Source organism: Herpailurus yagouaroundi, unplaced genomic scaffold, assembly GCF_014898765.1.
Source record: "Herpailurus yagouaroundi ecotype Mexico unplaced genomic scaffold, PumYag 182, whole genome shotgun sequence".
NCBI classification, from domain to species: domain Eukaryota; kingdom Metazoa; phylum Chordata; class Mammalia; order Carnivora; family Felidae; genus Herpailurus; species Herpailurus yagouaroundi.
Genome location: NW_024412413.1, coordinates 36,948,081 through 36,975,080, shown reverse-complemented (window position 1 = coordinate 36,975,080; position 27,000 = coordinate 36,948,081). Strand labels below are relative to the sequence as shown.

Genomic DNA, 27,000 nt, shown 5'->3' with positions numbered 1-27,000 from the left:
GCTTATATTTATCTACATTTTTTTCAGCTGCCTACTGAATCACTCTTCTATCGAGCTGTCCTTCAGGATATTATTAAAGAATGTTATGGCATCACCAAATGGTAGGAGGATTTTATTTTAATAAGGATAACTCTGTTGTCTTACAAGTGAAGTGATTTTTAGCCTAGGTGAATTTATTCAACATCACTATTTTTTTAAAAGAAGCTTTGAATTTGAGCATAATGTCAGTAGTAACAAAGAAGTATGCAGCAACTGTATCTTAGATTAATCATTATTAAAGTGGGGGCTCTAATGTTTCCTTTTTGTCCTGAAGCATTGTGTAATGATAAAATAGTCTGGGTCAATTATAATTTAAAATTCTAGAAGTAATGAAATGTTATATATAAGTAGTTCAGTGAATATAATGTTATCATATAGCAAGGGTTACATTTAAAATGTTTCACAACCAGTACAGCCTAAACACTTAACTAATGAGAACAGAAATTGATCATAAATAATTGTGGCCCATGTACTACTGGTAAATAATAGCCCTGCACATGTTTTGTTTGCTGTTGTTTTTTCCAAATAATGCATTGCTTATACAGAGAGGCAGGAATGGGAGAATTTTTCCATAATATTGGTTCAGTAACTGCTGTACTCAAGCATACATTTGCAAGTCTGGCAAATTTCATGAATATCCTCTTGCTAATTACAATTTTAGGATTCTGATAGCCATTTGGTTGTAATAGGATTATTCTTCAGATTAAAATAGGACAGTTTTAAAGTTCTCAAAAATGAATCCACACTTAACGGAGATAGAAACTATTTTTAGATTAGTTATTATTTCTCTGTAAGAAATAAAATAACCTATTTTTTTTACTGATAGAAATTATGACATATAAATATCTACTATACCATTGGCTTAAACTATCATTTCTGTGTAACTAACTCCCAAATCTTATTGCAGACTCCATTTTATTTTCCATATGTTTACGAATCTTTAAAATTGTCTACAAATGAATTTCTCATGCTTTCCTGAAAACTAGCTCCCTCTCTTGAGTTCATCACAAGATACTGATTTTGTTGGAAAAAATCACAAAATTTTGCAAATTTATGTCCACTCAGATATTGATTGCCTGCTTCTTTTGAGACCTCAAATCTCTTTATAAATTTTTTTATCTCTCCCAATGACAACTTAAAATTGTCTCCATTTTTTTTATGACTCTTTCTTCTCTCTTAAAAATTACACTGTCCAGCCCTCCACATTCCTGCTTCTTTTACTACTCAGAAGATAGATGGTATTTATTATAAACGCTTTCATTCCAAAGCCTGATTGGCCATTCAGCCACATTTGACAATGTTGATAATTGGGTTTTTTTCTCCAGACTCTCTTCCTCCTTATCTTCCCTTAAGTTACATTCTGAGGCTTTTTCCCCCCTACTTGGCATTGTCACCTATTTACTTAAAGGGTTTTTCCTCTTAACTCACCTCCTACATATATGTTCATTCGCTAATATTTTTATACTCAGCTCCTGTCTCTTAATATATCCTCTTTCTCTTAGGAATTACCTTCACAACTAATATCTTTTTTTTATTTAAAAAAATTTTTTAACGTTTATTTATTATTGAGAGACAGAATATGAGCATGGGAGGGGCAGAGAGAGAGAGAGACACAGAATCCAAAGCAGGCTCCAGGCTCTGAGCTGTCAGCACAGAGCCCCACGCAGGGCTTGAACTCACAATCTGTGAGATCATGACCTGAGCTGAATTCGGACACTCAACCGACTGAGCCATCCAGGCACCCCCCTCACAACTAATATCTTGAATCAGGTATCCACTCTTACCGCTTTCACTTAAGTACCTTACAGATATATCAAATTCAGTCTATCCAAAAACCAAAGTCGACTTCCCACTAATTCTAGTCAAGGAAGGTACAAATAAATGGAAAGACACCCTATGTTCATAGATTAGAAGAATTAATAGTGTTAAAATGTAAATACTACCAAAAGCCATCTAGATTCAGTGCAATCCCTATCAAGATCACAGTAGCTTTTTTTTTTTTTTTACAGTAGAAAAAACACTCCTAAAATTTATATGGACCACAAAAGAGTCAGAGTAGCCAAAGAATTCCTGCGAAGAACAAAGCAGGAGGGAACACACTTCCTGATATCAAGCTGTAGTCACCAAAACAGGATGGTACTGGCATAAACACAGAGAGACCAATGTAACAGAATTGAAAGCCCAGAAATAAACTGAAGCATATACAGTTGACCAATATTTGGCAAAGGAGCCAAGAATACCCAATGGAGAAAAGATAGTCTCTTTAATAAATGGCGCTGGGATAATTGGATATTCACATGTAAAAGAATGAAACTGGATCCATATCTTATATCACTCACAAAAATTAACTCAAAATGGGTTAAAGATTTTCATGTAAAATCTGAAGCCATGAAAGTCCTGGAATAAAACATAAGAATAAAGCTCCTTGATATGGGTCTTGGTAATGACTTTTTGGATATGACACCTGAAGTACAAACAACAAAATAAAAATATGCAAATGGGATTACATCAAACTTAAAAGCTTCCATACAGCAAAAGAAATCATCTACACAGAAGAAAAAAAACAGACAACTTACAGAATGGGAAAATATATTTGCAAACCATATATCTGATAAGAGGTCACTGTCCAAAATATATAAATAACTCCTACAACTTGATAACAACAAAAAAATTTAAAAATGGTCAAAGGGCCTGAATAGACAAAAGGCCAACCAACAAGTACATGTACGAATACACGTCACTAGTCATTAGGGAAATGCAAATTAAAACCACATTGAGATTACTTTCACACCTGTTAGAATGGCCATCATCAAAAAGACTAAGAGATAACATGTTGGCATGGATATGGAGAAAAGGGAACGCTTGTGCATTGTTGGTGGAATTATAAATTGGTACAACTACTGTGGAAAACTGAGTAAAGGATCCTCAAAAAATCAAAACTAGAACTACCAGATGATCCAGTAATTTCACTTTTGCTAATATATCTGAAGGAAATGAATATATTAAATCAAAAAGATATCTGTAGCCCCATCGTTCGTAGCATTAGCCAAGATATAGAAACATGTCCTTCATTGGATGAAGGGATAATGGAACGTTATTCAGCCATTAAAAAATGAGGAAATCCTATCATTTGCAACAACATAGGCGGACCTTGAAGGCATTATGCTAAGTGAAATAAGTCAGACAGAGAATGACAAATACTGTATGATCTCACTTATATGTGAAATCTCAAAAACAACACCAAAATAAAAAACACCGAATTCATAGAAAGAGATGAGACCTATGATTACCAGGGGCAGAGGGTAGGGAGATGGGGAATTGGAGGAAAGTGAGAAAAGGTACAAAGTTTTAGCTATAAGATAAATAGGTACTCTAAGGATGTAATGTACAACACAATGACTATAACACTGCTATGCAATATATAGAAGTTGTTGAGAGTAAATCCTAAGAGTTCTCATCTTAAGGGGATTTTTTTTCCTTTTTTTTCCTTTTTTTAAATGTATCTATATTTAAAAATGGGCATGTTAGCTAAACCTATTGTGATAATTATATCATAATATATGTAAATCAAGCCATCATGCTATACACCTTAAACTTGTATGCCAATTATTTGCAGTAAAACTAGAAAAAAAAAGATAAGTTATGTGTTTATGTGGGGACTTGAATGTCACTATGTCTCATGAAATTAGTTTATTCATACTTGAAGTGAATCCTATCCTAAGAGACTTGGAAAAGGCACAGGCATCTTTTGTTGATGTCAGATTTAAAGGTTAAAGTATTCTTGTTGATGCAAAAAATAAAAATAAAAATAAAAACAAAGATGGAGAAGAAGAACAAGAGCAAGAACTACTACAGGGCAAATACCTAGGAGAAGATGGGAATCAAGAGACATAAGCCCTGTGTCTTCTAGGGGATGCATTTCACCAGAAGCATCTGTATAGAATAGGCAGCTGTCTGACAGTTAACAAAGTAGACAGAGAGGGTGAGCACAGCTTTCAATAAAGTAACAGTTCTAGTGAGACAAGAGTTAAAGTTCATGGCCTGCCCTAGGAGGAGGACTCCATAGGCCAGGCACACCACTCTTACCTTGAGTTAGATCCACTCTATGAGTGAGGGTAAACCATAAATGAAACAGTCCTAAAATGGCCTAAAGCCCCACTTAGAATTATCTGAAACTGTGATTAAAGTATTTCAGAGTATTTTTCTAGCTGCCTACTATTGGCAAATCCTCTCTGGACAAAAATAATATATATGCAGGCTCAAACTATCACTAAAGTTTGCTGTATATAGTATCTGGCAAGCAACCCCAAATAACCAGCCATATGATGAAATAGGACAACATGACCAAAAACCAAGGTAAATCAACCACATGCAACAGAAATGGACTCATTGGAATTTAGAGAAAAGCTTAAAATAACAACTTGAGAAGCTTCTACTTTGGGAAAATGGAGCGGTTGTACTTTTTTTATATTTTTCTTGGTAATCACAATTAAAAATCTAGAACTATCTATAAAATATAGAAGATTCAGAAAGAATCTTAGAAAGAAGAAGACAAACTAGCTCAAGATCTCAGGACCCAAGGAGCAACATGGTGGAAGTTCCCTGGGTTATCTTTTTGCCTTAAAAACCTTGTATTGGAGCTGAAGTAAACTGCAATCCAGAAATGCCAGTAGGCACATACAAAAGAAAATACATACCTGGACCAGGAAAGAGGAAGGCATAGGAAAACCTTCAGACAAACCTCCCATACTACAGCCAGAAACCACATAAAAAATTGTGATCCCACTCTCAGCAAAGATCCATTGGAGAGCCCAGACTTTCATCCTTGCCAAGCTGTAATAAGGTTCCTGAACACTCCTTGTGGAATGGTGTCAGAGGGGCCAAGTAGGAAACTAGGATTTCCTTCCCACCAGGAGGTAACAAGCACCCCACCACTACAGCCACAGTGTCAGAGACCATGTGGGAATTTGGACTTCCTGCCCACCCAGCAGTAAAATGGTTTTACACTCTCTCCCCACCAGTATGGCATCAGAGAAGGCCTAGTAGAGTCAGGATTTTCACCATTGCCCAGCAGTTACAAGGCCACCCCTACCACAGTATCGGTGGAGAAGATGTGGGAAGCTGGAAGTTCTAGCACTAACAAAGTATCGACAGAGGCTAGTTTATCTTCACACAAAACTTGTAAATGAATGTTTATGGAAGCTTTATTCATAACATCCCAAACTGAAAACAACCCAGATGTCCTTCAACAGGTAAACAAACTGCTAATCCATGTCATGGAATACTACCCAGCAATAAAAAGGAATGAGCTATTGATATAACAACCTGGATGAAAACTACAGAAAATCGTACTGAATAGAAAAAAGCCAGTCTCAAAAGGTTATATACTGTGTGATTCCATTTATATAACATTCTTGAAGTGATAAAATCATAGAAATTGGGAACAGATTAGTAGTTTCTGGGGGAGAAAGAATGAGATGGCAGGGAATTGGATGTAGCTATAAAACAGCAGCATGAGTAATCCTTATGTAACATCATTGCATCAATGTCAGTATCTTGGTTGTGATACTGTACTATCATTTTGCAAGATCCCATTATGAGACATTTCAGGAAACTAGAAAAAGGGAATAACAATCTTTCTGAATTCTTTCCGACAACTGCATGTGAACCTACAATTATCTTAAAATAAAAAAATCTATACTTAATATGTACATATAAATAAAAATATTTTGTCAGAAAACCAAAGCATACAAAAAATAACCTAAGTGAAAATTCTGTAACTGAAAAAATAAAATAACTGAAATTAAGAAATCAGTGGGTGGTATTAATAGCATTGTAGACACAGCAGGGGAAATAATTAGTGAACTGGAAGACAGATCAGAAGAAAATATCCACAGTGAAGCACAAGGAAACAAAGATGGAGAATACAAAAGATGGACTAAGAGCCGTAGAGAATACAGTGAGTAGGTTTCACAAACATATTAGTTGCAGTTTGAGAAAAAAGGAGAGAGAAAATAGGGGAGTAGCAATATTAAGAATTTTCCAATATTGGAAAAAAGACGTAAGTCCAAGAAACTTAAGATATACACAAACTCCATGGAGAAGCAAAAAAGAAAATAAATTCTAGGTACACCATAGTAAAATTGATGAAAACAAAGGCAAAGAAAATATAAGCAGCCAGAGGTGGGAAAGAGGAGGGAGATAAGAGACATCTTTGGAGATACCTCCAAAGGAGCCAAAATGAAACTGACAGGTAAATTCTTAGCATAAATAGAAGCTACAGGTTAATGATATCTTCAAAGTACTGAAAGAAAATAGGCTACAATGTACAGTATTCAAAAATGAAGGTGAAATAAAGACTTTTTCAGACAAAACAAACAAACAAACAAACAAACAAAAACAGCAAATATGCTACCAGCAGATAGCACTGAAGAATTAAGCCAGAAGCAAAATGATCCCAGATTAAGTTTGAAGATACAGGAGGAAATAAAAAGTAATAGAAATGGTAAATAACACGTGAAAAAATCCTCTACATCATATGTCATCAGAGAAATGCAATTAAACAGCAAGCTATCACTGCACACCTGTTAGAAAATCAAAATCTAGAACATTGACAACACCAAATGTTAGCAAGGATGTGGAGCAATAAGAACTTGCATTTCATTGCTGGTGGGAATGCAAAATGAGACAGCCAATTTGGAAGACAGTTTGGTAGTTTCTAACAAAACTAAACATACTCTTACCATATGATCCAGCAGTCATACTTTGTTATATTGTTTTGATCATCAGAGAGAAGAGGGGGGAGTCATTAGATAGTGCTAGGACAGTAGTTACTTTTACAGTTGTACAATGTATTAGTTTCCTTTGATGCTGTAACATATCCCTACAAACTTCATGGCTTAACACCACATAAATTTATTATCTAGTCCCCTGGAGGTCAGAAGTCCAAAATGGGTTTCACTGGGCCACAGTCAGGTATTTTCAGGGCTGTGTTTTTTCTGGGGGCTCCAAGTGATAATCCATTTCTTTATCTTTGACAGCTTCTGGAGGGAACCTGCATCCTTTGACTCATGACTCCTTCCTCAGTCTGCAAAGCCAGAAGCATAGCATCTTTAAATCTTTCTGTAATTTTGACTTCCTTTCTGCCTTCCTCTTCCTCTTTAAAGGATCCTTGAAATTACCTTGAGCCCTCTGGATAATCCAGGATTCTCTCCTTATTTTAAAGTCAGCAGACTAGAACATTTAATTATATCTGCAACCTTAATTTCTTTTTTCCATGTAACATAATGTATGTATAGGTTTTGGGGATTAGAATATGGACATCTTTGGTGGACCATTCTTCTGACTACTACACAAAAAAATAAAAATCTGAACCCCTGCTTTACAACAAACACAAAAATCAATTCAGAGTGGATTAAAACCTTAACTATGAAAGTCAGTGCTATAATACTTTCAGAAAATAGTATTGAAGATTATCTTTCTGACATTGAGGGAGGGGGTGTCTCAAACTAAATATGAACCTGCAAATCTTACAATAAAAGATTGAAAATTCAATTACGTTAATATTAAGAACCCGGCCGCCACGGGGAGCAATTCCCCATATTCTTTACGAAGAGACGTTCGCTCCAGTTAAGGGCGGGAGGCTGTGTCTAAGACCCCGTGGGGAGCGGGAAGCCGGACCCCACGCTTGGCCGGATTCGGTGCCTGTTGAGGCAGGGCTTTCCCGTTTGAGGTCTCCACCATCTTCCGTTTCCTGTGTGACCAGACAGCTGTTGTGTTGTAAAATATAAAGCAGGAAGACTGAGGTTGTAAATATTTTGTAAACATGACCATTTGTACTTGAATAGTAGGATTTTAAAAAGGGCACCGGTATCCCGCCAAACAAAAGGTGTAATAAAATGACCTTTAAAAAAAAAAAAAAAAAACAAACAAACAAAAAAAAAAAAAAAAAACAGAGTGGAAGTGTCCACTGTTAGAAACTAATTGGAAGCCCTATAACTGAAAAAAGACTAGTAGCCAAAATACGTGAAGAATTCCTACAAATTTGTGGAAAAATTAACCTATGATAAAGAAAAATAGTGAAAAGACTTGATTACTCAGTTCACAAAGATGACACTCAGCTGGCTAATGAACATTGGGTAAGGTGCTCAATCTTAATTAGTAACCAAGATCATGTAAAATGAAACCACAATAGGATATTATCTTTATAACCATGTGATATTGTGATTTGTAGCAAGAAAGATACATTTGGTCTTCATCCCTGTTCCTGGCACAGAACTCCTCAAACCCTTTTAAATTCTTAAGTGATACGGGCTCTTAGAGCATCTTTTGATCTAATGAAGTAATTCTGGGTAAGCTCCTGGATGGCTCCTGGCTTGGGGCTGGTCACCAGAAAGAACAAACCATGATTAGAAGTTTGAGGCCTCCGCCCCTTCTTCAGAAAGGTAAAGGGGGCTGGAAATTGAATTAATAATTGACCATGCCTATGTGATGAAACCTCCACAAGAATCCCAGTAGTATGGCACATGGAGAGCTTTTAGGTTGGTAAACACAATGCCCCCCTACCAGGAAAGTGACACACTCCATCTCCACCGGAACAGAAGTTCTTATGCTTGGAACCCTCCCAGATCTTGTCCTATGCACCTCTTCATCTGGCTGTCCATCTGTATTCTTTATCTTATCCTTTAATAAACTGGGAAATGTGTTTCCTTGAGTTCTGTGAACTGTTCTACCAAATAACCAAATGTAAAGGGGAGGGGAAGGTCAGTTTTTTGTCAGGTTGGACAGACTGTGTGTAACCTGGGGAACTAGTCCTTGCAGTTGGCATCTGAAGTGGGAAGGTAATCCCCTTACCTTGTGAGATCAGTGCTGTCTCTAGGTAGACAGTACTGGAGTTGAGCTGATTTGTAGAATACCCAGCTGGTGTCACAGAATTGCTGGGTGTGGAGAAACGCCACACATCTGGTGTCAGAAGTGTTGTGAGTATGCTAGTAGTCAGAAGTGTGAGAGGAAAGAAGAAACACAGAAGGAGGATTGAGGTTTTTCCAATTCAAACCATTAAATAGGCAGAAATTTAGAAGATTGCTAATTACAAATGATCGCAAAAATGCAGAGCAACTAGAACCATCCATTGCTGGTGAGAGAAAAAAAAATTAGTTTATTCCTTTGGAAAACAAGTTAGCATTGCCTAATAAGGTTGAAAATGCCGAGTTGCCTACTTAGTTTTACCTACAAAACTTGAGAATACTTTGTCTCAGCAGTTCCATGCCTATGTATATATCCTAGAAGCTCTTCCACATGTATTCCCAGAGACTTATACAAGAATAATCCAGAGCTGCAATGTTTATAAGAGCCAAAATCTAGGAACTTTAGTTCATTAATAAAAAAATGGATAAATTGTAGTAGAATAATACTATGCCAAAGTAAAAATACATGAATAACAACTGCATGCATCAGTGTGGACAAATTTTGTTCATATAAAAGTCACGGGAAAAACTTCAAGATGGTTCCATTTATACAATTTGAACAAGCACAACTGTATAACTATTCAGGAGTATAAATATATGTCAAACAATTAAGAAAAATGTAAGAATGGTAAATACAAGCAAGATTCAGTATTTTAGTTTCCTATGAGGGGGCATTTGACTATATACAGCATGGTGGCTATAGTTAATAATATTGTATTGCATACTTGAAAGTTGCTAAGAGAGTAAATCTTAAAAGTTCTCATCACCAGAAAAAAAAAAAAACTGTTTTTGTAACTATGTATGGTGCATGTTAACTGGACGTGTGATCATTTCACAGTGTTTACAAAAATCACATTATTATGTTGTATACCTGAAGCTAATATAATGTTATATATCAATTATACCTCAAGTTTTTTTTTTAAAGTGTGAACACTAAAGGCAAAAATTAGATTACCTAATTACATCTTTCTAATTTTGCTTAATTTGTTCTCCTTGTTAACTAAAGTAGTTTTCAAGTGACATACTCTTAGAATATCTGAAACACTATTTTAAAAGTTTAATTGTTTATAGCCTAAAGTTAGAACTGAACTGTTTCATGGACTTAAATATAGCATTTTTACTCTGTTAATTTTAATTGTGATTGAGCATTTAACATATATCTTCACATTCAATAATTTATAGAAAACTCTTCATTTTATAATAAGTCCTTATCTGGAAACTTTCTAAGAGGAATAAAATACCAAAGGAGTTTCATGATGTAAAAATCTCTTCAAACACTTGGAAAGAGAGCAGGAAAATATATACACTTTACTCAGTTATTATTTCATGATCAATATGGTATCAGCTATATAATAAATATTGTAATTTTTGATACCTATAATTGTTGTATTACCTAGTTTAATTTTTATTTTTGTTTTGCTGTAATCAAATAAAAAAGTTATAAACCAGATCATGAAAACTGGCTCACAAAATTAAAACTACTTAATCCATTATGTGTGGCCAAATTGAAGTTAGGAAGTCTGTATCTTTTAAATTTAAGAGTAGTTTGAAGATTTTCAGAGTTCCCTTAACCAGTCTCCATTTTCAGCAAAATGTGGATCTCAAGTATTTCAGTATGTATTAGCATAAAAAAGGCACAAAATAATTAATTTTAGAAGTATTTTGTAGTGATAGAGAAACTGGATTTTGTCACTTTCTGTCCTGCATGTGCTTGTTTTCACTTATTTGGTATACATCTACTTCACATTTTCTAAAATTTCCTACACTAATTTTGCTTCTTTGGGGAGTGCTACATGTAAACCATGTTCTTACAATTGTATTTTTGGAAAAGCATGTGGGTGGTGTTGGATTCACTTGAGTAGAATTTTAATTAGATCTACTGCATTCACTTTTATTAAAAGAAAGAATACTAATTCCTTTTTAGCATGCTGACCATGCTTTATTCTGACAGAGGGCCCCCTTTTAATTTGTTCTTCAAGTTCCATAATTTGTCTTTCAGAAACAGTCATGTCACTTTTCTAACTTCAGAATGTTTGATAATTCCTTTTCTTTGTACTCAAAAACTGAAATATCCTTATTATGGCATTCAAGGCCATTTCTGATCTGTCACTAAGATCCTTTGCAGCCTAATCCATCACCCCATTTTCCCTCCTCTGTACTCTAAGAAGCTGTCCATGCAGAATGTCCTGGTACACTGGCTTATTCATCATTTCCCATGCAATTAATTTTATGGCTTGTATGCTTCCTTGGAGCTCCTCTATCTACGTGGAATATTCTCCTCATTTCTGCCACCCCTTCCTTCCACAACCTCTGGCAGGTGGAATCTAGGCATTCTTTAAAACCCAGGTTAGACAACCTCTCTGATACTTTTCTTTTCTCTTTCTCACCCTCTTCTCTTCTGCCATAGGACTTAATCTGTGACTTACTGCTCTGATTGAACCTGACAGTACAATTAATTGTTTGTGTCTGCTCCTCTACCCCCTAGTGAGTTCCATGATGGCCAGTTTTCATTTTTATTAAGTGAAATGATGTGTCATAAGAGCACATGTGGTTAAGAACACAGATTCTGAAAATCCTTTGGGGACTCCAGATTCCCATTCAACTATCTTTTATCTGTTCTTTACTGAAAAAATCCTTTGAAAGTTCTTTCCCTTTTATTCTTGAATTCCAGTCAGATTTTACTTCCATCAGTCCATCAAATCACCCTGTCAGGGGCACTAATGACCCCATGTTTCTAAATTACATGGTCACCCACAACTATATGGTCAGCTAATCTTCACAAAGCATGAAGAATATCCAATGAAAAAACACAGTCCCTTCAACAAGAGGTGTTGGGAAAACTGGATTGTGACACACAGAAAAATGACACTGGACCACTTTCTTACACCTTACACAAAAATAAATTCAACATGGATGAAAGACCTAAATGTGAGACAGGAAACTACCAAAATCCTAGAGGAGTATACAGGCAGCAACCTCTTTGACCTCACCCGTAGCAGTTTCTTACTAGACATGTCGCTGAAGGCAAGGGAAACAAAAGCAAACATAAACTGTTGGGACCTCATCAAAATAAAAAGCTTTTGCACAGCAAAGGAAGCAATCAGCAAAACTAAAAGGCAACCTACATAATGGGAGAAGATATTTGCAAATGACATATCTGATAAAGGGTTAATATCCAAAATCTATAAAGAACTTATCAAGCTCAACACCCAAAAATCAAATAACCCGGTTAAGAAATGGGCAGACATGAATAGACACTTTCCCAAAGAAGACATCCAGATGGCCAATAGACACATGCAAAGATACTCAACATCGCTCTCACACGGAGTAGATACAGTCCTTCAACAACTGTGTAGTCTCTACCATCAAAATATGTCTAAAATTCTACCACGTCTCACCATCCTCAGGGTCACTACTCTGGTCTAAACTTCTCCTCTAGATTATTGTAATAACTTCCTAATTGCTCTTCCTGCTTTTATTTTCACCACCTGTATTATGTAAGATGTACATATCTATTATTCTGTTATACGTAAGATACCTAACTATGTTTTGGATCTGATAATTACACAAAAACTCATAAAACATACAAGTTTTGTTTTCTGGAACCTATACCTATTCAAACAACTATTATTTCAAAGCAGTGATGAAATAACACGAGTGGAAAAAGGATACAGGCTGTAGAAATTCAAAACTAGAAAACATGATATTAGTGATGTTACCAAAAAGAATACATAATTTGAGCTTAGTCATATAAGATGGCTGTAGCTTAACTAAGCAGAAGAAGAGAGTGGAGAACCTTATAATCCATTAGGAAGTGAGTGAATGAGCAAATGCACCAAGACATAAATATGTAGAATAGTCTGAAACAATGAGTAGAGAAAACTGAATTCTGGATTATAATGGGAAAATGTGGGTGTAGCCAGAAAATAGTAAACCCTGATTGCTTAATTAAGGAGTTTCAAATTTATCCCAAGAAATGGCAGGTGTATTGAAATTTTGGAGGGTGGGGAAGTAATACATAAAAATGTTCCTCTAAGAAACTATCGTGAAAATATAGGCAGCAAGGAAGGAGACAGACTTCAATCTTAAAGGGCATGAAGTACTAATAAGTGGAATTGAGGTGGCCATCTAGAAATGGAGCTGCAAGAATATATTTGAGATATATTTCAAAGGAAGAATTCGAAGTTCAAAGGAACTTCATGTCTGATTAATCAGAGGGATTAATATTTATATTACCAAGAGTAAATGAGCTTTTATTCATTGATTTTGATAACTTGGAAGTGGTGAATTTTTTATTCCCTAGATTTTTATATTTTACCTCAGTTGCAACCCAAATTATGTGATGTGATAGTCTCACATTTCATTATTTAAATTCAAAACCATCTCATGATATTTTGTTTAAACTGTAGTGAAAATCTGCAGGGCATAAATGAGATCAAGTCAGACCCAACTCAGCATATGGTGTTTTAATGGCTGGCATTGAAGGAGTTCTCTTTGCATAGCTGTTGAATTATCGCCACCATTAGCAGGTGTTGCAATGAAATATGAACTGTAATGTTGCCAATAAAATTAAGTGTGTTTTATAGCATAATGGAAACTTTTGAAAGACCTATAGTTTCCTTTAAAAATTAAGCTTTTTAATACTGTTGATAAGTTATTTCTCATATATTGTCTTCCTAATACGGTTTCCCACTACTGTGTGTTGAAGGAATTCTCAGAAGCAGATCTTAAACACTTTATAATATGTAACCTAAAAATGTTTATAAAAATATTAACACATTTTTATCAAATCTGAAGCTTGTGCCACGTACACAGAAGGTATTTAAAAATATTTCATGATTTAATTTGCAGTCATCTATAATTTAGACTGGAAAAACTAAAAAGTGATTTACTTTTGTTTTGCAGTGATCGGCATGTTGGTAAAATTTATTCCAAATCCTCTTCCTTTCTGGACTATGCCAGAAAGTCTCTAAAGAAGCTTGGGTTAGATGAGTCCAAGGTCAGTATATGATTGCTGTTTTTATTTAAAAAAAAAAAAAAAAACACACAAAACAGAAGAACTTATATGGAATAATGAATTGAGATGATACAAAATAATTTGCCTTCTACTTTCCTCCCATTTGTGAAAAACATCTACATTACATTGAAACCATACCACCATTTCCTTTATTCCAGTTCACCTTTCCAGTCAATGTGGGTGCTTTGCTGTTGTACATCTCTTGAGAGATTCCCCCTTTAGGTTTATTCAGGTAATATCTATTCTCAAATCAAAACAGAGTTAAAAACAAGATAACAGAATAAACGGGAATTATAAGTAAGGTAAGAGTAATGAGACAAAAAACTGCATTTATTTAAAGATTGTATAATTAGTTAAAATTAAAAATCTTAAATTCTAAAAGCCTTTGAATGGGAGAATCCTGGAAAGTATGACATCATAGGCCGCCCAAGCTAATAATTGAGAGTTTGATGTCAAAGATAAAGTGGTAAGCTGGTTGGCTAGTAGTAATAAATATTCTAACACTGAGAAAAAAAATAAACTCTCAATTCAAATGCGTTATTGAGTAAAATATTAAGTTGAACTTGGATCACTCTGGTATTTTGAATTGATTATAAATGGAAATAAAGAATAAAATAGCTTTTTAAAGGAATGAAATGGATTTCTTGAAAAGGTGGTACAGGGGCGCCTGGGTGGCGCAGTCGGTTAAGCGTCCGACTTCAGCCAGGTCACGATCTCACGGTCCGGGAGTTCGAGCCCCGCGTCGGGCTCTGGGCTGATGGCTCCGAGCCTGGAGCCTGTTTCCGATTCTGTGTCTTCGTCTCTCTCTGCCCCTCGCCCGTTCATGCTCTGTCTCTCTCTGTCCCAAAAATAAATAAACGTTGAAAAAAAAAATTAAAAGAAAAGGTGGTACAGATATGATTGTATTGTATCAAAGCTAAAAAGTATTGTTATTTATTCTACCAGTTGTTCATTTACTCCCCAGTTACTTTATTATTTACAGCCATTAGACTGTTAATAATCAAACCCCTCCTCTATAAAATAACTGTTCAAAAGCACTTCTAACTCATGATTTAAGATCAAAGGAGGTAATATACGTAAAATACTGAGCACAATATTTTACATAGTAAATGCAAACAGAAGTTTTAGTTCATTTAGTTTTTATATATAGTTTTATTATATGTTATAAATGTTATATATGTTAGTATACTTTTATATTAATATTATAATTAATAATATTGAGTTTTATGTATATTTTTATTCTGATCTTTGTATATGTTCTACTAGTAATAACACAATTGATAATGACTCTTGTCAATATTTTTATTTAGTCACCAAACAAAGGTCCTTCTAGTCTTACATAAATGAATGACAATAGATAATTTTTGTCCTAGTCATTTTATTTCTGGGTATTTATTTATTTATTTATTTGTAATTCATTCTTGAGCGGGAGGAGGGGTGGGGGGGGAGAGAGAGAGAGAGAGAGAGAGAGAGAGAGAGAGAGAGAGAGAGAGAGAATCCCAAGCAGGCTCCGCACTGTCAGCACTGCCAACCATGGGGCTCAAATTCACGAACCATGAGATCATGACCTGAGTCAAAATGAAGAGTCCGATGCTTAACTAACTGAGCCACCCAGGTGCCCTTTATTTCTGAGTGTTTCTTTTTTTAATGTTTTTGGGGCACCTGGGTGGCTCAGTGGGTTGAGCGTCTGACTTCGGCTCAGGTCATGATCTCACGGTCTGTGAGTTCGAGCCCCACATCAGGCTCTAAGCTGTCAGCACAGAACCTGCTTCAGATTCTGTGTCTCCCTCTCTCTCTGCCATTGCCCCACTCATGCTCTGTGTGTCTCTCTCTCAAAAATAAATAAAAATTTTTAAAAGTGTTTTTAATAAATCAGACAGGTTTTCCTTCCAGTTAGTCTTATTTAGTATATCTTTGTTCCATGTCTCAATTTTATGTCTTGCAGTAATGTCAAGCACACAAACCAAAGCGTTATTTTCACAGATGAAGAGCTAAGTTTTTACTTAAACTAAAAATATGTTAAAAAATAAAAATAAAAAAAATAAACTAAAAATATATTACCCTTTGCCAAAAACTAAGTAGCAAAAATCCAGAAAGAATGTTACTTATCCTTATTGATAGCTTTCTCTTCCCAGGTTTGTCTTTAATAATAACCATAGTAAATGTTCCTTGATCCTTATTATATTACAGAAAGGAATATTAATAATAGCTAATAGTTACTAAGCACTTGTTATGTGGTAGTTATATGCTAAGAACATCACAACATTATCTCATTTACTCTTCACAAAAACATGGTAGATACTATAATTATTACGAATGTAAAGATCTAGAAAGAGAGGTGTCAAAAAAGAGAAGTCATTTTGCCAGAGTCAAAGCAATTAGTGGAGGTGGAACTTGAACACAGATTCAGCTAACGTCAAAACCTCAAGTGTTAACTGCCACTATACTGAGAAATGAAAGTAAAAACAAAAGAAACAAAGACTAATGTAGATAAGTATCACCATGTAAAATCAGTCTTAAATTATTCCTTGTATTAGTTAATAAAGGCAATAATAGTGCCCCACTGATTTTCTCCTAAAACTATTTAAGCTCATTAAGAACAAATATATCAGATAAAATGGGTTGGAAGATGAAAAGGAACAAGAAACCCAAGCTGGAGGACTTAGAGAGAAGAAGGTATAGAGCAAAACAGTAAGGTATTTAAAAGGATACACTGGTGAAAGGAAGCAAATAGATGAGTACATGTTTTGTGTGTGGGAGGTTGATTTTAATTTTAAGCAAGAGAAATGAAAAAGTTGTATCTGTCAGGTCAGACTAGTTGGAAAGGATAAACCAAAATTAGGTTTTTGACCCAGTACAAATTCCTATTATTTTTCTCCCACATAATCAAGTATCGATGCTCAAATTAAAGTTTTGACAGTAAGCACAATGAAAAGAGATTTGTGTATGGTTTCATTTTAAAAATGAAATGAGGGGCGCCTGGGTGGCTCAGTCGGTTAAGTGTCCGACTTCGGCTCAGGTCATGATCTCATGGTCCGTGAGTTTGAGCCCCGCGTCGGGCTCTGGGCTGATGGCTCAGAGCCTGGAGCCTGTTTCCGATTCTGTGTCTCCCTCTCTCTGCCCCTCCCCCGTTCATGCTCTGTCTCTCTCTGTCCCAAAAATAAATAAAGGTTAAAAAAATGAAGTGAATTTTCACATGAGAGTCTAAACACTGAAAAGTATCAAAACAATTTAAGTTTAAAAAATTAAGGGGGACCAGGATGGCTCAGTAGGTTAAGTGTCCGACTCTTGATCTCAACTCAGGTCATGATCGAGCCCTATGTTGGCTCCGCACTGGGTGTGGAGTCTGCTTACGACTCTCTCTTCGTCTCCCCCTCTCCCCTGCTGTCTCTCTCTCTCTCAAAATTTAAAAGAAAGTAAAAAAAAAGTTTAAGATATTAAATATACCATAATATCTAATAATTTATTGATAAACATATATATGTATATAATTGGAAGTGTGAATGCATTGGTGTTTTTCTAAACTTTTAAAGCAAATCTCTTCATATTCAAAACTATGTAAGCAAGTAAAGTGTCTAGAAAATCTCTTTTAACATGCTCTGGATACATTTTTAGTTATAAGAAATCATGTTAAATGTATGGAAGTAAACAGAAAACATTCCCAGACAAATTATCATTTCAAAGAAGGCCAAAGCTGCATATGCTGGATATGTAAGTGGCTCATACACAGCTTAAAAGCTTAGCCCATAATTCCGATAGTCAGTTGTGAGAGACCGCATTGGCATTTTCTCTTAGAGCAGGATTTGGCAGCGCTACTGACATTCGGGTAAGTCTTTGTTGTGGGGGGCTGCCCTGTGCCTTGAAGGATGTCTAGCAGCATCCCTGACCTCTACTCATTAAATGTCAGTGGTAGAACCCTAATGGTATAAAGAGTCTCTAGACATTCATTGCCAAAAATTCCCCGGGGAGGGGGGGGGCGGTGCAAAATCCTCACTTCTCACCACCCCCATTGAGGTCCACTGTGTCCGAGCATTTGTCGTCTTAGTGATTCAATTTGCAGTCATGTAACATTTCTATTATAAACCCCATATATTTTTTAAATGCATTTTAGATATTACACCAAGAAACATGAAGGAAAGTGGGGAAGAAGCAATGATTCTGTTCTTACATTTTGAACACGTTTTATTCAAAACAGTACCCCGCCTTGATCTTTCATTTTGTTTCACTCTAATCACTTATGGGTGATATAACTTCAGCCCAGTATAAAATATAGGTCTATTTAAGCAGAGTGTTTAGATTCCATAGTAAAGTTAAGCCTAACTCTGTAACTACTCAAAACCGTAAATTGTGGCAGAACATCAGCTACAGTAAGTCTACTGTTTATAATTAATGAATTTCTTAGAATGAAACATTAAATTTCTTGTAGCATTCAATTACTTCTTTATAAAAGAAGTATTTTAATAGGACTTTAAAACTGTCTAAAATATTAACATCCTAATGATTAGCTTTACCTAAATCTTAAAAAGATTTGGTATTCTCAAACTTTATCTTCTGTACCAAACTTGGGCGTCTCACCAAATTTCAGAAAATTTCAAAATTGTCTTTTTTTTTAATGTTTATTTATTTTTGAGAGAGAGAGGGAGAAAGAAAGAAACAAAGAAAGAAAGAAAGGAAGGGTGGGGAGGGGCAGAGAGCGAGGAGACACAGAATCCAAAGCAGGCTCCAGGCTCCGAGCTATTAGTACAGAGTCTAACACAGGACTCATACTCACAAATCGCAAGACCATGATCTAAGCTGAAGTCGACACTTAACCGGCTGAGCCACCCAGACACCCCTCAAAATTGTCTTTAAGTTTTCTCGATTTCTTCATGGTCCATAGCATTTTGCCTTCTTTTGTCAATTGACATTACTTTTCTGCCTTCCTGTCTCTCTCCCCCAGCTTATATTGCATGCACACAAATGCACAATTGCACACACACACTATATCTTTTGGATTTCAAAAGCATCAGTACTGGTATCATTTGCTAGACAAGGAATAAACTGGAGTATTTGTTTATGAGAAGAGAGAAATAAAAGGAGCTTATGTTCTAGAGTTTGTGTGTTATATAATGAGTACAAAAATAAATGAAGTTAATTTCAGATACTGAAAAGTGGAAAAAAAAGACAATAAAAACTGATGATTTGATGGGGATGGTGTAGTGTTGAATGGACAGAGTTGAAAACTACTAAGCTAGAACCTTAATGGAAGTAAATAAAGGATAATTTGTGTATTTTTTAATGGATAAATTATTAAGTTCTTTTTGAGAAATTTAGAACAGCAATGTGTAAGGACAAACTCCATTCCTGGGAGAAAACACAGAGTGGAGATAGCCCTGAAGCTGAGGAATAGCTTTGATTTTTGGCAGACTTTGCAAGTCCACAGCTTTCTGATCAACCTTGCACTGCTGTGTAATCTCATATTTCTCCTTCTCTGTGTTGAAGATCTCACCTTCCTGGTGTCTGAGTTTACACAGCTTCTTCTTCTAGAAGTAAACATCAGTGAGATGTTTTGGGTTTTCATACTGCTGGTATCAGTTTTGGTGGAGGTGGCGATGACAAATGTCAGGTGTGTTCTATGCAGAGGAACTCGATGGGGGGCCAGAGGTCAAGTCACAAGTGGCAAACCACTGCTTATTTGCAACAAAAACTACCCTCTTGCCTATGTGGTACCCAGTGAGGATGATCAAAATGAGTGATGCTACCTCGCAGTTTTCTCACTAGCTACCTGAAAGATTTTTTTGCCGTGGCTCAACAGCTTTCAAGGCACATCTTCTGTAGGATAATACCTAGGCATTTTACAACATTTAACTACTTGGGTACTACCATTCTTGTCACCACCAACTAGTTTTCTGACAGTAGGAAGAGTCTTCTCCTTTTTCTTCTCAACCTTGGATTTAGTGCTGAATACTTCCTCTTATACATGGCCTTTCTGGAATACATAGCCGATCAAGAATATCTGCCAATTCCTCTGACCAGGGCAGGGTTTTGGTGGGGCTTCCCCTTCTTTGGCATTTTAGCCTTGAGGCTACCCTTCTTTTTTTTTTTTTTTTTAATTTTTTTAATGTTTATTTTTGAGAGAGAGGGATACAGACTGCGAGTGGGGGAGGCTCAGACAGAGAGAGAGAGAGAGAGAGAGAGAGAGAATCTGAAGCAGGCTCCAGGCCCTGAGCTGTCAGCACAGAGCCCATCGCAGGGCTTGAACCCATGAACTGTGAGATCATGACCTAAACCTAAATCAAGAGTCAGACATTTAACCAGCTGAGTCACCCAGGTGCCCCTCTAAGATGGCAAAGGGCAATAAAGGATAATTTAGAAAAATATTCTTAGATATGTTTCCACAGTGGGTCAGCAAAAGGAAAACTTTTGAGACCAAAGTCATTTAGTTATTCATCCAAAACCATTTATTTTGAAAAATCTCCAATGTGTCAAAAACAGTGTAAACTCTGGGGCTACAAAGATAATTAAAATATAACCCTTTTAAAAAGAAAATAATTATGGGGCAATTGGGTGGCTCTGTCAGTTGAGCCTCCAACTTCAACTCAGGTCATGATCTCATGGTTTGTGAGTTCAAGCCCCACATTGGGCTCACTGCTGTCAGCTCAGAGACCTCTTGGGATCCTCTGTCCCCCCTCTCTGCCCTTCCCCCACTTACACTCTTTCAAAAATAAACAAACATTAAAAAAAAGAAAACAATTACAATATAGCATGAACCTACAACAGTAGACACATGTATAAACTAGTGTGGAGGCATAGAGAAAGGAGTGACTCACTCTGCCTGTGTAGATTTCACGAACAACATGTGGTACCTTAGCTTGGTCTTAAAGGATGCAGAGGAGTTCATCAAGCAGACAAGGTGTGAAGGTAGGGAGCAATGAATTCATTGTAGGTATGCAGGGGTGGGTATGCTTCTTCAAAAATACACAGATGTGAGAAACCTGATTCTGAACTCAGCAGTGCTGGAGCACAAAGCAAGCAGGAGAGGCAGAAGTGAGAGATGAGGCTATAGGAGTGAGCACATGTGGAGAGGCCAGGTAAACTTATTTTTTGGGTGTTAAATCAGGGATTAATCCAAGGTAAGAATAATCACCAGGTGGTTTAAATACAGGTGAGAGGACGGGAATTGTTCCATAGGAAAGCCAACAACAAATGTAGGGAGCTCATGAGCTCTTCCATGTTGTAATATGTCTCTAAGTGATATTGAACTGCTTTGACATGTGCATTATGCCCATAAGTAAATCCTGGCTGCTTTTTGCAACCACCATGGTAATAATTGATTCACAGGAGAATCATCAAAGCATTAAAGCCATTGGGCAAAATGTTTATGGGGGAACAGGATATTTACACAGACTCACATTACCTCCCACAGATTTTTTATTCATTTCAAAAAGTAGATAAACCTTCAAAGTTAGCATCACCAATAATGAACAAACTGACATTGTCCAACTCATCAGGTGATGCATTGGAAAGGATACAGCATCACTTATGTAATATTCCTACCAAAAATGAATAACTTGAATCTACTCATGAGAAAACACTCAGACAATTAGACTTTTCAAAATATGTCCGTATCAGATAGTAAAGGAAACCATGAACCATCAAGGAAAAGGCACCCTACTGAATGGGAAAAGATACTCACAAATGATATATCTGGTAAGGAGTTAACATCCAAAATATATAAAGAACTCATACAACTCAATATCAAAAAAAAAAAAACTGATTAAAAAATGGGCAGAGGGCCTGAACAGATTTTTTTCAAAGAAAACATACTGATGGCCAATAGTCACATAAAATGATGCTCGATGTCACTAACCATCAGGGAAATACAAACTAAAACCACAAGGAAATATCACCTCATACCTGTCAAAATAAGTAATATCAAAAACACAAGAAATAAAAAGTATTGGTGAGGAGGTGTAGAAAAGGGAAGCCTCATGCACTGTTGTTAGGAATGTAAACTGGTGCAGACACTCTGGAAAACAATATGGAGTTTACTCAAAAAATTAAAAATAGAACTACCATACAATCCAGCAATTCCACTGCTAGGTATTTATCTGGGAAAAGACAAAACAAAAACATGAATTCAAAAAGATGTGCACACCGCTGTTCCTCATAGCATTATTTATAGTAGCCAAGATGTAAAAATAACCTAAATGTCCATAAAGAGATGAATGGATACAGAAGATATGGTGTGTGTGTGTGTGTATCATTCAGCCATAAAAGAGAATGAAATCTTGCCATTTACAACATGAATGATCTAGAGAGTATTAAGTAAAATAAGTCAAACAGAGAAAGATAAATACCTTATGATTTCACTTATATGTGGAATCTAAAAAACAAAGAAAACAAAAACAGAAACAGATTCAGAGATACAGAAAACAAATTGGCAGTTGCCAGAGGGAAAGGGAGCAGGGGATGCACAAACTAGTTGAAGGAAATTAAGAGGTGCAACTATAACAGCTTTGTATGGTGACAGATGGTAACTGGACTTACTGTGGTAACCATTTTTAATGTGTATAAATGTTAAATTAGTATGTTGCACACCTGAAACTAATACCATATTGTATGTCAATTATTCTCCAATTAAAAACTATATATATCAATTTCATAAAAGACAAGACTTGAGGAACTGTTCCAGATTAAATGGGAGTAGAGATACAATGTCCTATCCCAGATGGGATTCTTAAAAAGGTGGAGTGGTAGGAGAGTCCATAAAAGGATTATTAGGACAAATGGTAAAATTTTAATATAGAATATGTAATAGACAACAATATTGGATCAATGTTAAATTAATGAATTTGATTATTCTAGTTATGTAAGAGCATATCTTATTCCTAGGATCTACTTGCTGAAGCATTTAGGGGTGAAGGGTCATGACATCTGTAATTTACTTTCAAATGGATCAGCCACGATGATGATAATAATAATAATAATAATAATAATAATAATAATACTAAATGGATGGTTAAAACGAATATGGCAAAATAGTAATGATTAGTGAATTTAAGTAATAGGTATATAGATGTTTGTTGCACTTTCTGCAGCTTTAATTAAAAAAAAAATTGGAAACCCAAATCCACCAAACCCAAAGGAAATGAACCTTACACAAAGTAAATACAACAAAAGGTTTTGGAGAATTAAAAATATAGCCTGTATTAATACTGAGAAGGGTAAGAGCCAATTATAGAAGTTAAACTTCTTCTGGGAAAGGACAGAAATTGTGTCAGGTCTTTTTAGAGGCCTTTACCAGATGCTGTCCTCAGAGATGCTGTGGCCCAGCCTAGGCCTGCCTGTCAGTCTCATACAAGTGTATTTTGTGCTGCCACTAACCTTGACCCCTGCTGACTGTGACTCGCCTGCCAAAGCTGCCAGCCGCCAGCTGTCAAAAGCCACATTTGGGCAGATTCCTCACTTACCAATCAATCCATCCTCTTGCCTTGCATAAAATATTAATCATTGTTCACATTTTATAATTATAATTCTACATTTTAGGAAAACAGTACAGTAAGCACGTAAAATATCAGTGTAGTTTATATTCAGATCATCTTTTCTAATGCTTCTTTGTAGAAAAGTGCTCTGCGTTAGAATTCATACCTTAATGAACTTGATTTTTTTCCTATTGGAAAATAGGTGTGAAGGATCCCATTTTAATAATATTTTTCTTAAGTGTCATGGCAGACCATCTCTTTACTATTTGTTTATATAGAATTGTCAGCAGTCAAAATTACCACAGAGTAAAGTTTGTTGTATAATCATTTTATATGCCAAGTTCTTCCAGTTCATGGATGCTCAATTTATTTAGTAAACTGTGGCTTTTTAAAATAATAATAATAATAATAATAATAATAATAATAATAATAAGGAAGGAAGGAAAGAAGGGAAAAGCTCAGAACAAAATTAATTGGAAGGTTATTCCAAAATTTCAGTGCACTTTGGGAGAAAAAGAAAAATCATAGGATAGTGATTTGAAGATCACTTTTCTGGGAACTATGTTGTAAATTATTCCTCTTTCCAGAAACTCAGTAGTGCTTATCTCTCATACCAGGACCTAAGAGTCCAGAAGAATTCATTTCCTTGCAAGAATGTCATTTGTCTGTGTATTATATCTAGCAGTATACATTGATGTTGTATGTGACAGGATTCTAGGGCTTTAACTGAGTACTTTGTTCAAGTGCTTGAGCAGCTCAAATACTGCCTCCTTAGGAAAATTTTGGCCCTGCTTATAGGCACATGGGTGGTTCCTTTCATGCAGTCAGATAAGCACTAATGAGTTTGGGGAGCTTTAAAGAGTCCTGTTTAGAAATCAGAAAGTGCATGAGCTTTTTCCAAATGTGAATCCTGACATGTTATGGGACCTCAGAAGTCTAATGGCAGCAAATAAAACCAAAAGGAAGGATTTGTCCAGAACACTACTCAAATCCTTGCCTTTGCCCCTGGTGCCCTGATGTCATCACAATCTTCCAACACAGCTTCATCTTCAGGCTTCAAATTTCTAGTTTTCCCCTTTGTTCAGTGTTTAATGTTTTGGGGGTTTTTTTCCTGCCCATGAGTGAGAGATCATGCTACTTGTCTATTATGTTTTTTGGGTTCTAAGAATGTTCTAATTCTTAATGATAAAACCCCAACCCTTACCTATTATGCCTTCTAATTTTATCTGAGTTAAGCCTCATCACTTCAGAATGTGATTTTTGAATCCCCCAACAGCTGCACTTGAATTACCTGTAGTATCTCATGAATGTCCCATGATTTCTTGGTCTTGCCTCAGTAACAGCAAATGACTGTCCACTAAACCCACTCCCTCCTTTTTATTTTATTTTATTTTATTTTGTTATTTTATTTTATTTCATTTCATTTTATTTCATTTTATTGTATTTTATTATTATTTTTATTCTCAAGATAGTTAAGATACAGTGTTGTCTTGGCTTTAGGAGTAGAACCCAGTGAGTGATTTCATCGCTTACATATAACACCCACTGTTCATCCCAACAAGTGCCCTCCTTAATGCCCGTCACCTACTTACCCCACCCTCCATCCCCATCAGTCCTCAGTTTTGTGTATTTAAGTCTCTTATGGTTTGCCTCCCTCTCTGTTTTTATCGTATTTTTCCTTCCCTTCCCCTATGATCATCTGTTGTTTCTCAAATTCCACATATGAGTGAAATCATGTGATATCTTTCTCTGACTTATTTCGCAGAGCATAATACCCTCCAGTTCCATCCATGTTTTTGCAAATGTCAAGATTTCATTTTTCATCACTGAGTAGTATTCCATTATATATATATATAAACCACAACTTCTTTATCCATTCATCAGTTGATGGACATTTAGACTCTTTCCATAACTTAGCTATTGTTGATAGTGCTGTTATAAACATTGAGGTACATGTGCCCCTTTGAATCCGCATTTTTGTATCCTTTGGATAAATTCCTAGTAGTGCTATTGCTGCATCGTATGGTAGTTCTATTTTTAATTTTTTGAGGAACCTCCACACTGTTTTCCAGAGTGGCTTCACCAGTTTGCATTCCCACCAACAGTGCAATAGGGTTCCCCTTTCTCCACATCATCGCCAACATCTGTTGTTTCCTGAGTTATTAATTTTAGCCATTCTGACTGGTGTGAGGTGGTATCTCATTGTGGTTTTGATTTGTATTTCCCTAATGATGAGGGATATTGAGCATCTTTTCATGTGTGTGTTGGCCATCTAGATATCTTTCTGGAAAAGTGTCTTTTCATGTCTTCTGCCCATTTCTTCACTGGATTGTCTGGTTTTTTTTGGGTATTGAGTTTGGGTATAAAGTTCTTTCTTTATAGATTTTGGATACTAACCCTTTATCTGATATATCATTTTCAAATATCTTCTCCCATTCTGTCGGTTGCCTTTTAGTTTTGTTGATTGTTTCCTTGGCTGTGCAGAAGCTTTTTATCTTGATGAAGTCCCAAAAGTGCATTTTTACTTTTGTTTTCCTTGCCTTCAGAGACATGTCAAGTAAGAAGTTGCTGTGACTGAGATCAAAGAGATTGCTGCTTGTTTTCTCCTGTAGGATTTAGAAGGTTTTGAAAGACCTAAATATGAGAGAGGAAACTACTCCTTACTTTTATTGCACACACTATCCATGCAAATTCTAGATTCCCCAGCCCCATCTCTTGTTTTGTTATTTTTTATTTGAGTCTCATTGACACACAATGTGATCTCACTCTCAAATGTACAACATAGTGATTCAACTTCTTTATACATTGTGCTATGTTCACTACAGGTGTACCTGCCACTTGTCATCATTGACTACGTTCCTTATACTGTGCCTTTTATTCCAGTGACTTCTTTTTTTAATTTATTTCTATTGTTTTAAGTTTACTTTTTTATTTTTTTTTGAGAGAGAGAGAGAGAGAGAGTTCACGAGCAGGGGAGGGCGGAGAGAGAGGGAGAGAATCCAAGCAGGCTCAGCACTATTAATGCAGAGCCTGATGTGGAACTCAAACTCACAAACCATGAGACCATGACCTGAGCCAAGATCAAGAGTTGGACACTTAACCAACTGAGCTACCCAGGCGCCCCTATTCCAGGGACTTCATGCCGTAACTGGAAGCCTGTATCTCCCACTTCTCTTTACCTGTTTTGCCCATCCCCCCATCCCCTTTGGCAGCCATCAGTTCTCTATATTTTATATGTCTGATTCTGCATCTTGTATGTTTATTCAATTGTTTTTTTAGATTCCACATATGGGTAAAATCACATGGCATTTTTCTTTTTCAGTCTGACTTATTTCACTTAGTGTAATACACTCTAGATCCATACATGTTGTCATAAATCATTAAAGAACTATATTCCCAGTGATGAGGAAGATGGCGGCATAGGAGAACGCTGGGCTCACCGCGCGTCCTGCTGATCACTTAGATTCCACCTACACCTGCCTAAATAACCCAGAAAAACGCCAGAGGATTAGCA

General features: G+C 36.0%; 1 protein-coding gene and 1 pseudogene across 9 annotated transcripts in view; one reads left to right on the top strand and one right to left on the bottom strand.

Moving 5' to 3' along the window:
* Positions 1–27,000, top strand: part of METTL25 (methyltransferase like 25) — a 161,344-nt gene that overhangs the window by 86,157 nt on the left and 48,187 nt on the right. For 7 of the 9 annotated variants that reach the window (XM_040491305.1, XM_040491306.1, XM_040491303.1 and 4 more), the window contains exons 8-9: positions 28–101; positions 13,911–14,004. In XM_040491305.1, coding sequence (XP_040347239.1) covers positions 28–101; positions 13,911–14,004 — 168 coding nt within the window. Of the gene's footprint in view, positions 1–27; positions 102–2,048; positions 2,469–7,079; positions 7,423–13,910; positions 14,005–27,000 lie in introns of those variants that run through there. The other 2 variants (XM_040491311.1, XM_040491310.1) reach the window with 2 other exon arrangements.
* Positions 19,332–20,065, bottom strand: LOC121040683 (60S ribosomal protein L6-like; annotated as a pseudogene).